Source organism: Taudactylus pleione, unplaced genomic scaffold (genome assembly GCF_031769625.1).
Source record: "Taudactylus pleione unplaced genomic scaffold, aTauple2 ptg000734l, whole genome shotgun sequence".
Classification (NCBI taxonomy): domain Eukaryota; kingdom Metazoa; phylum Chordata; class Amphibia; order Anura; family Myobatrachidae; genus Taudactylus; species Taudactylus pleione.
In genome coordinates, this window is record NW_028285136.1 from 543,377 (window position 1) to 557,320 (window position 13,944).

The window sequence follows — 13,944 nt, forward strand, 5'->3', positions numbered from 1 at the left end:
AGCGCTACGACATTCGCCGATATGAATGATTCTTCTATAAACGAGTCTCCAGGACAGCGTTACAGTAAGAGACCTTGTTATTTTCCACCACTCTGACACATGGCTCAGGCTATGGTGGATCTGCAGCAATATCTCTGCAGGGGAATGGGATCGTAATACCGGCGGCTCAAGATCCCGACAGTGACAGGCCGACGGGTGAAGATCCCGACGCCCAGTGGTAAGTATGCTAACCCTCCCCTCCCCCCCTAACCCTCCCTTAGGGGTGCCTAACCCTAACCTCCCCCCACGGGTGCCTAAACCTAACCCCCCCCTTCCCGCACCCTAAACCTAACCCTCCCGGGTGGAGTGCCTAACACTAAGTCCCCCCGTGGGTCCCTAAACCTAACCCCTCCATCCCCAGGCTAAGTGTGTACTTACCCGGCAGAGAGGACAATCGATCCAGCGTCCTCGGCGTTCCGACTTCGGGATTAAGACATGCGGCGGTATTTCGACACCTATGTTAATCCCTTGGCGGGATTACGCTGTAGGGAGTGAGACCGGCGGCCGCGTAACTTCATCCCCTCTGCAGGGGTTGGGTATGGGATGCCGGCACTCGGGACCCCTGCGGTCAGAATCCTGACAGGGTTAAAATACTGATAATGGCCGGTAAGTACCCTAATCCAACCCCTAACTCTCCCTTCCCCCACCCCAAACCTAGCCTCCCTACCTAGTGTCTAACCCTAACCCTCCTTCACCTTACTGCCTAACCCTAACCGTCCCCCTAGTGCCTGATCCCTAACCCTCCCCCTAGTGCCTGATCCCTAACCCTCCCCCTAGTGTCTGATCCCTAACCCTCCCCCTAGTGCCTGATCCCTACCCCTCCCCTAGTGCCTGATCCCTACCCCTCCCCCTAGTGCCTGACCCCTACCCCTCCCCCTAGTGCCTGACCCCTACCCCTAGTGCCTGATCCCTAACCCTCCCCCTAGTGCCTGATCCCTAACCCTCCCCCTAGTGCCTGATCCCTAACCCTCCCCCTAGTGCCTGATCCCTAATCCTCCCCCTAGTGCCTGATCCCTAACCCTCCCCCTAGTGCCTGATCCCTAACCCTACCCCTAGTGCCTGATCCCTAACCCTACCCCTAGTGCCTGATCCCTAACCCTACCCCTAGTGCCTGATCCCTAACCCTCCTCCTAGCCCAACTACTTACCTTCAAGATGCCGGCGGCGGGATTCTGACTGGTGACGGGATTCCGGCGGCTGTATTCTGAGGGCCAGTACCCCGACAGCCGGCATTTCAACTACCCCCCACTGTAGCATAAACTGGATCTCTTATGCCGGGGACACACTGGAGCGATGTTGTTCCGATTTGGCCAAATCGGAACGACATATGGAGCAGTGTGTACACACGATATGCACGCTCCCGCGTTTGCACACAACATCGTCAGGTTTGATGTGCTGCATATCAAACCCGATGATATCGCATGCAGCTCCATGCATGTTAAAGAAGGACAGAACAAGTGATCAATCGTTCCGTCCTTCATTAATCGCTGCAGTGTGTACCGTTCCTGGACATTGGCGCCATTGCCGGTCGTACAAGAGCGTACCCCCCTTTAGTGTGTAGTGTGCGATTTGCTAAACCAGTGTTTCACAAACCTGGCCCACATGGAACTCTAGCAGTGCATGTTTCCAAGGTACTCTCAGGCATAGTCAGTACCACCTGTAGATCTATTGTGTTAGTCAATTAACACACCTGTGCTCCAGCCATATGATCTGGAAAACATGCACTGTTAGGGTTCCAGGAGGACTGGGTTTAAGAAACACTGGGCCTGATTCAGAGCCGCTCGTAAGCGGCCGCTCGTTCGCTCCGAGCGATGTTCGCACATCTGCGCATGCGTATGGGTCGTAATACGCATGCGCCAAACAGTCAGTGCGGTCGGAAAACGTGTGTTCGCAAAATAGCGAGTGCCTGCTAATTTGAGTGACAGGATGAGGCGTTTGTGTGTGGTAAAAGGGGAAGGTGCTTGAAAATGGGGAGTGGAGATCCGAACGCAGGCGTGCCAAACGGTCAAAACGGGCGTTTTAAGGGTGTGCATAATTAACAAAGCAGCGTCATCGACCACGTCACTTGGTTGTTTCTTAGCCTGAACTGTTCGCATGATTGCGGTAGGAAAATCCAACCACAAGCACTGCGAGCAGTTCAGACGCCTTTCGATGTACTCGATTAATCTAATAAATAGCGGAGATGACGTATGATGCGAGCGGCCAGGGGGCGTCTTTACAAAATAGCGAGCGCATGTTTCGTTCGCTCGCTCAGACATAGAGGCGTCAACAGACCGCAAAGAGCGAGCGCTCAATTTAAATAGCCGGCCCCTTTTTCTGAACGAGCGAGCGCACATAGCGTCCGGCTCTGAATTAGGCCCACTGTGCTAAAGAGTTAGTAGAGGATAATTGGGCAAGAAGAAATAGATTATACAAAGAGTGAGGTAAAGTACGCTGTTCAGTGTTACCCTGACTTCTCTCAGACAGAACTTACAGGCTGTGACCAGTCCATCATTCCCCTTCAGTTTGTAATGGCTCTGCGTCAACACCAAGACTATAACCAGAATGGCGACTGTCATCGACTTACTGTCCCCTATACCACTTAGCCCAGTAATACATTTATGTACATTACTTGCTGAGTAATCATAAGCACTCACCGTACTGCTCTCTTGTACAGCGTACAGGATTCTGTCCTGGGCGTCAGCCGAACTTAGCACCGGAGCAATTTTACTGGACGGGAATCGGAGCCGTGATCTGGGAGTGACAACAGAATGGCTCAAGATTAGGTCCCCTGGATTCCGTCTGTAAAGCTGCATACACACACACCGCGATTTGTTAAACGATAACGTTTAACGATAATCGTTTGAAAAAATCGTTCACTTTCTGAGTGAAACGATGAACGATCATCGTTCATGCGCATTCACATTTGTAGTTCAGTCAGACTTGTCAACTCAACGATTTTCATTAAGGGAATATGCAAAAATCGTTTGTAGTTCAAAAAAATCGTTCATTACATTTTAAAAAATCTGACAGAAAATCGTTCATAAAATCGTTGGGAACAAAATCGTTGTGTGTGTATGCCGCTTTAGAATCAAGTAGCTTCAACGGCGCTAACAACAGATAGTTTGTTCTCAATACACAGAGGGCCTGATTCAGATCCGCTCGCGAGCGCTATGCCCTCGCACGCGGGTCGATGGTGGTCCAGTGCGCATGCTCCGTCGTGCGCATGCGCGAGACCCGGATAGCGACAGGCAAACCCTACCACAAGTCGTCGCAAGCCCGATGGTCACCCACAGCTATGCGAGCGGCCAGGGGGCCACTCTAAAAAAAACAGAAGGCCGGCCCTGATTCAGAGCGAGCACTCTGTCAGAGCGTCCGGCTCTGAATCAGGGCCAGAGTGCAAAGAAGAATAAATGGTAATGTCTGAATCGGGAAGACAGGCAGCGGATTTAAAAGCAATATGGAGGCTGTACAGAATGACAGAGTCTTGTCCTTAGCATGCCGGAGTGCTGCATAAAATTCCTTGTTTTGTTCTTAAAACAACATTTTATGTACAGCGGAGATGAGGATTTACCTGTGCACAGAGCACAAACACGGGCGCTGTCCATGATCATCTTTAGGATGATTATCAACTCACTTGCCTTCGTGACGGCACCCCTCCCCCCAAACAATAGCAATAATAGAGACAATGTGAGAGCCGCCTAAGCTGCTGTACTGCGAGTCTGTCGTTCCTGAAACGCTTTGGCAAACAACATGGTCAGAACATACAACCTTTAAACGAAGCTCAGCGATCCGGTGGATGGTAGTGGAGTATAAGATGAGCGTTACTCATTCGGAGATGTGCGAGAGGCCAGTGTAAGGCTTCAGTATACTGTACATCACTACGGTAAGAGCTTCTAGATGCAGCAGGGATGTGGAATGGCTGTGCCGGGCAGCGTCCAGCAGGGGGCAGTGCGGTAACATGTACAGATCGCGTTCTCTACATTTTTCACGTACACATTTTTTTTCCACTTTATTAGTATTACAGTAAAGGAAGGAGATCAAGGACTTTACTCTGAGTGCTCATTTTGAGTTAATAATAGACAGATAATGGACAATAAGAGCCATTTATTGCTGCGCATATTCGGGATAATTACTGCCTCCCAGCAGACAACCTGCTCAAATCTATTTGTACATTATGAATTTTTTAAGTTAGACAGTGTATATATACATACACATATATATAGCTATATACATATACGGTTACCGCAAAATGTGAAAGAACCTCATGTTTATTACAGATATTATATTGTATATTAATGACGTTTTCCAGAGCAGTCTTTACATATTTGAAGAGTTAACCCAAAAAATATTATTTGAATTCGTATAAAGCACCCATATTTCCAGAAAGCTGTGCCAGGCATGGGAGCCTCACACAGACCTGCGCCGGGCATGGGAGCCTCACACAGACCTGCGCCGGGCATGGGAGCCTCACACACAGCTGCGCCGGGCATGGGAGCCTCACACACAGCTGCGCCGGGCATGGGAGCCTCACACACAGCTGCGCCGGGCATGGGAGCCTCACACACAGCTGCGCCGGGCATGGGAGCCTCACACACAGCTGCGCCGGGCATGGGAGCCTCACACACAGCTGCGCCGGGCATGGGAGCCTCACACACAGCTGCGCCGGGCATGGGAGCCTCACACACAGCTGCGCCGGGCATGGGAGCCTCACACACAGCTGCGCCGGGCATGGGAGCCTCACACACAGCTGCGCCGGGCATGGGAGCCTCACACACAGCTGCGCCGGGCATGGGAGCCTCACACACAGCTGCGCCGGGCATGGGAGCCTCACACACAGCTGCGCCGGGCATGGGAGCCTCACACACAGCTGCGCCGGGCATGGGAGCCTCACACACAGCTGCGCCGGGCATGGGAGCCTCACACACAGCTGCGCCGGGCATGGGAGCCTCACACACAGCTGCGCCGGGCATGGGAGCCTCACACACAGCTGCGCCGGGCATGGGAGCCTCACACACAGCTGCGCCGGGCATGGGAGCCTCACACACAGCTGCGCCGGGCATGGGAGCCTCACACACAGCTGCGCCGGGCATGGGAGCCTCACATACAGCTGCGCCTGGCAATACGTCCCTGGTTGTCGTACATGAAGACTCACTTTGAGCTCTTTTTGTTGTCATTCTGAGATTTCCCATCCACCTCGTTCTCACTCAGCTCATCTGTCGGACTCTGGGGTTCAGAACGAGGAAACGCCGTCTTCAGAGTGTCAACAATGGCATTTACCACAATCTGCCCGGAGGAAACGGACAAGGATGAAGCTCACATACTGTACGTTTCCAGATATTAAAAATACAAGAGGTGAAATTCCAAATGCGCACAACAGTGAATTCCCAGTAAGGTGACTATCGACACCTATAACTCAATATAAGAAAATATATAAATAGAGACTTCTCCCACTGTTGCTGTATACGTCATTTAAAATAAGAGATCATCACATTCCTTATCTCCTCAATAGGTGAGTAGTCCAAATCCTTTTCCTCATAGACAAGGATTCCTTCCGTCTCTCAATCAGACAATAAATGCTCTCTCATTGGTACTACATTCTCCTCCTCCTAGGTGTGCACCGTGTGTGTACGTGACTCATATCATCGGGTTGGGTATTAAATCCCAGTGGCTGAGTAGCCGCCGGGTAAAATGCCGACGCCGGAAACTCGACTATGCATAATCCCGACTGAGCAGGTAAGTCACTCAACCCATCTCCCCCCCGACCCTCCCTTAGGGGTGCCTAACCCTAAAACTCCCGGGGTGGTGCCTAACCCTAAATATCCCCCGGGGGTGCCTAAACTTAACCCCCCCCCCCCCCCCCGCACCCTAAATCTAACTTTCCCCTGGTGGCGCCTAACACTAGCCCCCCTTCCTCTAGCCTAATCCTTCCTGGAGGGTGCCTATCCCTAAGTCCCCCCGGGGTACCTAACCCTCCCCCCCGCGGCTAACCACTAAGTGTCCCCGCTTATCTTCGTTCGGGAAGCCGTCCTGTTGGGATTCAGTCATCGGGATAAAGATAGGGGTCTGGATTTAGACGCCTTTCTTTAGACCCTTGTCAGGATTTAGACAGTGGGATTACAGTATATTGACTGTATCCCATATCATCATATACTTATGCCCCATAACAACGGAAGGAGAGGGAATATAGTGTAATATCATTTAATAGAGAGACATCACACAGAAACAGGAAAGAAAAGACAACGGCTCCAGAGAGAGCTCCATATACCTGAATTCTCTATGCTGGGCTCCATGTAGTGTTATGTGTAATGGAGATGAGAGGCCTTACTGCTCCTTACCGTGAGACCAAGGCCAGGTTTTTCCCAAGTGCATATACCCTACATAGTGCAAGTAATCTAACAGTATCAGTATTCTAACAGTATCTCTCTATAGTATCAATGTTATACCAATATCTCTATACAGTGTCAGTGATCTTCCAGTATCTCTATACAGTGTCAGTGATCTACCAGTATCTCTATACAGTGTCAGTGATCTTCCAGTATCTCTATACAGTGTCAGTGATCTTCCAGTATCTCTATACAGTGTCAGTGATCTACCAGTATCTATAGTATCAATGTTATACCAAAATCTCTATACAGTGTCAGTGATCTTCCAGTATCACTATACAGTGTCAGTGATCTTACAGTATCTCTATACAGTGTCAGTGATCTACCAGTATCTCTATACAGTGTCAGTGATCTACCAGTATCTCTATACAGTGTCAGTGATCTTCCAGTATCTCTATACAGTGTCAGTGATCTACCAGTATCTCTATACAGTGTCAGTGATCTACCAGTATCTCCATAAAGTGTCAGTGATCTACCAGTATCTCTAGTGTCAGTGATCTACCCGCATCTCTATACAGTGTCAGTGATCTACCAGCCTCTCTAGTGTCAGTGATCTACCAGCATCTCCATACAGTGTCAGTGATCTACCAGCATCTCCATACAGTGTTAGTGATCTACCAGTTTCTCTTAGTGTCAGTGACCTACCAGTTTCTCTATATAGTATCATTGATCTACCAACATCTCTATACAGTGTCAGTGATCTTCCAGTATCTCTATACAGTGTCAGTGATCTACCAGCATCTCTATAGCGTCAGTAATCTACCCGCATCTCTATACAGTGTCATAGATCTACCAGTATCTCCATATAGTGTCAGTGATCTACCAGTATCTCCATATAGTGTCAGTGATCTACCAGTATCTCTATACAGTGTCAGGGATCTACCAGTATCTCTATACAGTGTCAGTGATCTACCAGTATCTCTATACAGTGTCAGTGATCTACCAGTATCTCTATACAGTGTCAGTGATCTACCAGTATCTCTATACAGTGTCAGTGATCTACCAGTATCTCTATACAGTGTCAGTGATCTACCAGTATCTCTATACAGTGTCAGTGATCTACCAGTATCTCTATACAGTGTCAGTGATCTACCAGTATCTCTATACAGTGTCAGTGATCTACCAGTATCTCTATACAGTGTCAGTGATCTTACAGTATCTCTATACAGTGTCAGTGATCTTCCAGTATCTCTATACAGTGTCAGTGATCTACCAGTATCTCTATACAGTGTCAGTGATCTACCAGTATCTCTATACAGTGTCAGTGATCTCCCAGTATCTCTATACAGTGTCAGTGATCTTACAGTATCTCTATACAGTGTCAGTGATCTTACAGTATCTCTATACAGTGTCAGTGATCTTACAGTATCTCTATACAGTGTCAGTGATCTACCAGTATCTCTATACAGTGTCAGTGATCTACCAGTATCTCTATACAGTGTCAGTGATCTTCCAGTATCTCTATACAGTGTCAGTGATCTTCCAGTATCTCTATACAGTGTCAGTGATCTACCAGTATTTCCATAAAGTGTCAGTGATCTACCAGTATCTCTATACAGTGTCAGTGATCTACCAGTGCAGCATATACCGGTGATGGTAGGCCTCATTCCTTGGTACCTTGTCGATCCGTGAGACCAAGAATGGCTTTTTCACAAATGCAATCCGGGCATCAGTGTTCAGAGCCAGGAACTCCTGCACCTCCTCGCTGCTGGCGATCTCCGGCACTGCGCAGAGTTGCTGTAACACAATCATACACATATTATACTGCAGAAGCACACCCAATAACAAAACCATTATAACTTAGTGTACGTATGTATGACTGCTGTTCCCAGGTCTGTTACAATGCAGGATGGTGCAAAGTTCCCAGAAATGATACAATAGCCATTTGTCCCAGCCAGAACAAATACATTTACAAACAATTAAAAATAAATTAATGGATAATATGGATATTAAGGGTTGGAAGACAATAAAGCTCTAGGGAGATATTTACTAAAGTTAGAGTTTTTAAAAGTAGAGATGTTGCCCATAGCAACCAATCAGATTCTACACATTTATCTAGCAACTTCTAGAGGATAATAACTAGAATCTGATTGGTTGCTATGGGCAACATCCCCACTTCTAAAATCTCTCACTTTAGTAAATATACCCTAGAGTTGCATTTCAGGGATGTAGTTGGCATCCAGACAGTCAGGATCCAGACAGATTGCAGGGGTAAGTATTAGGGTCTGTGGGAGACTTAGGTTTAGGCTGCAGGAGGGGAGGCTTAGGTTTAGTCTGCAGGAGGGGAGGTTTAGGGTTAGGCTGCAGGAGGGGAGGCTTAGGGTTAGGCTGCAGGAGGGGAGGGTTAGGTTTAGGCTGCAGGAGGGGAGGGTTAGGCTGCAGGAGGGGAGGTTTAGGCTGCAGGAGGGGAGGGTTAGGGTTAGGCTGCAGGAGGGGAGGTTTAGGCTGCAGGAGGGGAGGTTTAGGCTGCAGGAGGGGAGGGTTAGGTGTAGGCTGCAGGAGGGGAGGGTTAGGTTTAGGCTGCAGGAGGGGAGGGTTAGGCTGCAGGAGGGGAGGGTTAGGTGTAGGCTGCAGGAGGGGAGGGTTAGGTTTAGGCTGCAGGAGGGGAGGGTTAGGCTGCAGGAGGGGAGGGTTTGGTTTAGGCTGCAGGAGGTGAGGGTTTGGTTTAGGCTGCAGGAGGTGAGGGTTTGGTTTAGGCTGCAGGAGGTGAGGGTTTGGTTTAGGCTGCAGGAGGTGAGGGTTTGGTTTAGGCTGCAGGAGGTGAGGGTTTGGTTTAGGCTGCAGGAGGGGAGGGTTAGGTTTAGGCTGCAGGAGGGGAGGGTTAGGTTTAGGCTGCAGGAGGGGAGGGTTAGGCTTAGGCTGCAGGAGGGGAGGCTTAGGGTTAGGCAGGAGGGGAGGCTTAGGGTTAGGCAGCAGGAGGGGAGGCTTAGGCTGCAGGAGGGTTTGGCTTAGGCTGCAGGAGGGTTTGGTTTAGGCTGCAGGAGGGGAGGTTTAGGCTGCAGGAGGGGAGGCTTAGGCTGCAGGAGGGGAGGGTTTGGCTTAGGCTGCAGGAGGGGAGGGTTTGGCTTAGGCTGCAGGAGGGGAGGGTTTGGCTTAGGCTGCAGGAGGGGAGGGTTTGGCTTAGGCTGCAGGAGGGGAGGCTTAGGTTTAGGCTGCAGGAGGGGAGGCTTAGGTTTAGGCTGCAGGAGGGGAGGCTTTAGTTTAGGCTGCAGGAGGGGAGGCTTTAGTTTAGGCTGCAGGAGGGGAGGCTTTAGTTTAGGCTGCAGGAGGGGAGGCTTTGGTTTAGGCTGCAAGAGGGGAGGCTTAGGCAACGGAAGGGTTATGATACTTACAAAAATCTGTCGGATTCTGACCATCGGCTCATGACTTTTGGGATCTCGTACCCAACCCGGATTGCATAGATTCTACTTTAACAGCCAACACTACAAGGGTTAATAGTCAATGACACAAGTTTGAGGGCATAACTCAGAACAGCTGGGTTTGACACAAGAGGTAATGAAAAGTGCCCTCTGTACCCTGTAGTCTGGGTATCTCAGAGCTGTACATGCTGGTGGGCTCTCCCTGCTCGCTGTCCCTGACCCTCTCATTGCCCTTAGTTGTGTCTTTACAGCTCTTAACTGACCCTTAAAAAGGTTTCCAGGAGGCTCTTTCGTGCCTCCACCTTTTCACTGTCCATGTTCCCAAATGGCAAATCTGGAAGAAACTTCTTGGGTCCTTTAATGTCTGAAAGTAACAAGGAGAAGATACAAAAAAAACAACGGTGACTAGTCATTGTGACACGACTCATTGGGAAAGTAACAGTCCGTAATGGCAAAAACACAGCAAACAACCAGGAACAGCTTTCACTAATATCAGTAGCTACAGCTACGTTTATAAATAAGCCCCACAACCTAGAAGTTTCCTGTCCAACATTATAGGTGTTATACATTGTAACAGAGGTGTATTACTGCCTGGGGGAGGTTGTGTTGAGCACAGGCCCATCCCACCCAAATTTTCAGCCAGCAGCCCTCTGCGGGTGACATATTCAAAAACATTGCCCCAACTCAGGAGAGTGCAAAAGGCTCTGCTCCAAATATACAGGGGGGAGTGCTGCTCTGCACAGGGATTAGTCTAAAATAAATGAGTGTGAAAACAGTGCAAGACAGAACACCAATGCCTAATAAAAATATATTATTTGTCTTTTAAAAACATTTTTAGAGCGTATGAAAAAGTTGCCAGAAAGAAATGTATTCTAATAGGGCTGAATCTGAGTGGCAGTCAAAGTGGCTGTAGCTGTGGTCGCCCGATTTACTACCTTAAGCTAAAGCGAGAATACATAGGACTAATGAGAGAGTGAGTTTATGTAAGCAGAAACCGGTGCCACCCACTTATTTTACATCAGCCACCGTATCTGCACTTGCACCAGTCCTGTACCAGGTGCGAGACATCTGTCAGAGACAGGCTTCCCTTCCCCTTGTGCACGACTCAGAATTGCTTTTTATACACCGCCAGGACACTCTAGTAGCAAGTCAGGGCTTTGCCAGCGCCCAGTTCACGTCCCAAAATGTCCTGTTTCACAGAGAGACAGATCAGGCCACGACTCGGACAGACATAAGCAACAAGGCGTAAATTCACATCTGTGCATGTACTACAGTATAGCAAAAACTCGCTGCTTGCGTCCATGATGAGATCTCTACGACTCAGAATCCGGCCCATAATGTATAAATCACTTTTATAAAAAAGGGGAAAGCTCTCTCTTAAAGACAGGGATAGGAGCGTCCTTCACTGGCATAGCAATAACTATGAGAGCCCTGTCTCACACTGCCCTCTTATGTTAGGGCATCATACTACATGCTCGGTTATAAATGAGATGCCAGCCTATGTATTTCCCAAACCCTTGCCAGGACTAGAATAAGGTGTATGATCACACATAAGGCATCCTTACAGCACAATATACATTTATTTATACAGCTTCTCACGCTTGATGAACTTGCGCAATTCAGCCTTCTCTTCCAGTCGGGTCTGAAGATTGAGGAACTCGCGATACCTCCGGTTGACTGTGTGATACGCCATTGGCTGCAGGGTGCCCAGAGACTGGCTATCCAGCGCTGTATCATACTGCCATACAGGACAAGGAGACAGGTGAATCAAAGGCCAATGCCAAACTGTGCCACATTCACCTAGGCTGGAAACCCTGTAACCCTTGTGTTAGGTCCCCAGTCTCACACACAGCTCACGTATCTATTCCCAATGGCGACCATGGAGTTAGCATCATATTTACCCTCGTATCAGAAGATTACACGCGTAATGTGAAGAACGGTTGTTAGTCACTTAGATACTGTGTATGTGTATGTGTCACTTTTCTCCCACACGCAGATCTCGTTCTAGTTTTAATTAAATTCATGTCAGCTTCCACTTGCTGTCTTTGAAGATGTGATACCCCGTGGGTATACGCCTAGCCCATTTCTGGTGCCCAGCGCTATTGGAGCGTCTTTTGAAGTTACTGTGTACGACAAGTTTTCATTAACTGTACATGTACAAATGATTAAGTCTTGTTTGTTTAGATCCACTTAAATTAATAATCTTTTTCCTGGGTGGGAAGCGACCTTGTGCTGGAGGGATTGTGATGTGCGTGGAAATTGAATTTCAGGCAGCTCTAAAGACTTAACCCTTCCCGTTCCAAATGTGCCAGCGGGATAGGAGTCCTGCGTACGACTGAGAGATCAGCTCCGGTGATCGTTCACGCATGGCAAGGCACTAAGCAAGAGCTTATATACACTGGTCTTCATGCTACATTATATATGAACATGCAGTGCCCTGTAATGTATATGATATGCACAGACATACACTATATGGACAAAAGAATTTGGCCACACCTATTAATTATTGAATTGAGGTGATTCAATCAGACCCGTTGCCACAGGTGGATAAAATCAAGCACCTAGCCATGCAGTCTCAAAATGGGTCGTTCTGAAGAGCTTAGTGACTTCAAGCGTAGTACTATGATAAGATGCCACCTTTGCAATAAGTCGGTTTGTGAAAACTCATCCCTGCTGGATATTCTACGGTCAACTTTAAGTGATATTATTAGAAAGTGGAAGCGTTTAGGAACAACAGTAACTCAGCCATGAAGCGGTAGACTACGTAAAACTACAGAGCGGGGTCAACGACTGCTAAGGTGCGTAAAAGTCACCAACGCTCTGCTGATTCCATAGCTGAAGAGTTCCAAACTTCCACTGGCATTAATGTAAGCAAAATACTGTGCGGCTGGAGCTTAATGGAATGGGTTTCCTTGGCCGAGGAGCTGCATTCAAGCCTCACATCACCAAGTCCAATGCCAAGCGTCGGATGGAGTGGTGTAAAGCACACCAACATTGGACTGTGGAGCAGTGGAAACGTGTTCTGTGGAGTGATGAATCATGCTTCTCTGTTTGGCAGTCAGATGGGCGAGTCTGGGTTTGGCGGTTGCCAGGAGAACGTTAGCTGTCTGACTGCATTGTACCAACTGAGAAGTTTGATGGAGGAGGGACAATGGTATAGGGCTATTTTTCAGGGTGTGGTCTAGGCCCCTTATCTCCCAAGAAGGGCAATCTTAATTCTTCAGCATACCAAGACATTTTGGACAATGCTATGCTTCCAACTTTGTGGCAAGAGTTTATTCCAACATGACTGTGCCCCAGTGCACAAAGCAAGGACTATAGAGACATGGCTTGAGGAGTGCGGAGTGGAAGAACTTGACTGGCCCGCACAGAGGGTCTCATTCAGACCCGCTCGCAAGCGGGTCGATGGTACCCAAATGCGCATGCGCACGACGGAGGCTGCTCCGTCATGCGCACGACGGAGGCTGCTCCGTCATGCGCATGTGCGAGACCCGGCGAGCGACGGGGAAGCCGTCGCTCGGGGTCTCGCACCAAAGGAGGCGTGCTGTCGATGGTGAGTGACAGCACGCCGCCTTTGGTGGGCGTGCCAGGGCGTGGCTGCCCAGACGGAGGCGTTCCCATGGGAACGCCTACCGTCTGGGTCAGTGGGAGTGATTTTGGCTCTGATAGAGGCAAAATCACTCCAGGGCTTGTGGCAGCAAGACCCTACCGCAGGGTCTCGTCGCAAGCCCGATGGTCGCGATAGTCTTGACCAGCATCATGGACGCTCGCATAAGCTGTGGGTGGTAACCCACAGCTATGCGAGCGCCCAGGAGGACGCACCCAAAAGCGTCCGGCTCTGAATCAGGCCCAGAGCCCTGACCTCAACCCCATCGAGCACCTTTGGGATGAACTGGAACGGAGATTGCGAGCCAGGCATCTCGTCCAACATCAGTGCCTGACTGCATAAATGCTCTACAGAATGAATGGGCACAAATTCCCACAGAAACACTCCAAAATCTCATGGAAACCCTTCCAAGAAGAGTGGAAGATGTTGTAGCTGCAAAAAGGGGGACCAACTACATATTAAAGTATATGTATTTGAATACAATGTCATTACAGTCCCTCTTGGTGTAATGGTCAGGTGTCCGAATACTTTTGCCAGATAGTGTATGTCACGCTTGCAATAGATACAAGAGATTT

General features: G+C 49.1%; 1 protein-coding gene across 8 annotated transcripts in view; it reads right to left on the bottom strand.

Moving 5' to 3' along the window:
• SNX19 (sorting nexin 19) overlaps positions 1-13,944 on the bottom strand; it is a 45,945-nt gene that overhangs the window by 17,281 nt on the left and 14,720 nt on the right. For all 8 annotated transcript variants that reach the window (XM_088457032.1, XM_088457029.1, XM_088457028.1 and 5 more), the window contains 5 exons: positions 11,362-11,500; positions 10,026-10,126; positions 8,021-8,140; positions 5,173-5,303; positions 2,675-2,771 (listed from right to left, as the gene is read on the bottom strand). In XM_088457032.1, the coding sequence (XP_088313158.1) occupies positions 2,675-2,771; positions 5,173-5,303; positions 8,021-8,140; positions 10,026-10,126; positions 11,362-11,500 (588 nt within the window). The remainder of the gene's footprint in view (positions 1-2,674; positions 2,772-5,172; positions 5,304-8,020; positions 8,141-10,025; positions 10,127-11,361; positions 11,501-13,944) is intronic.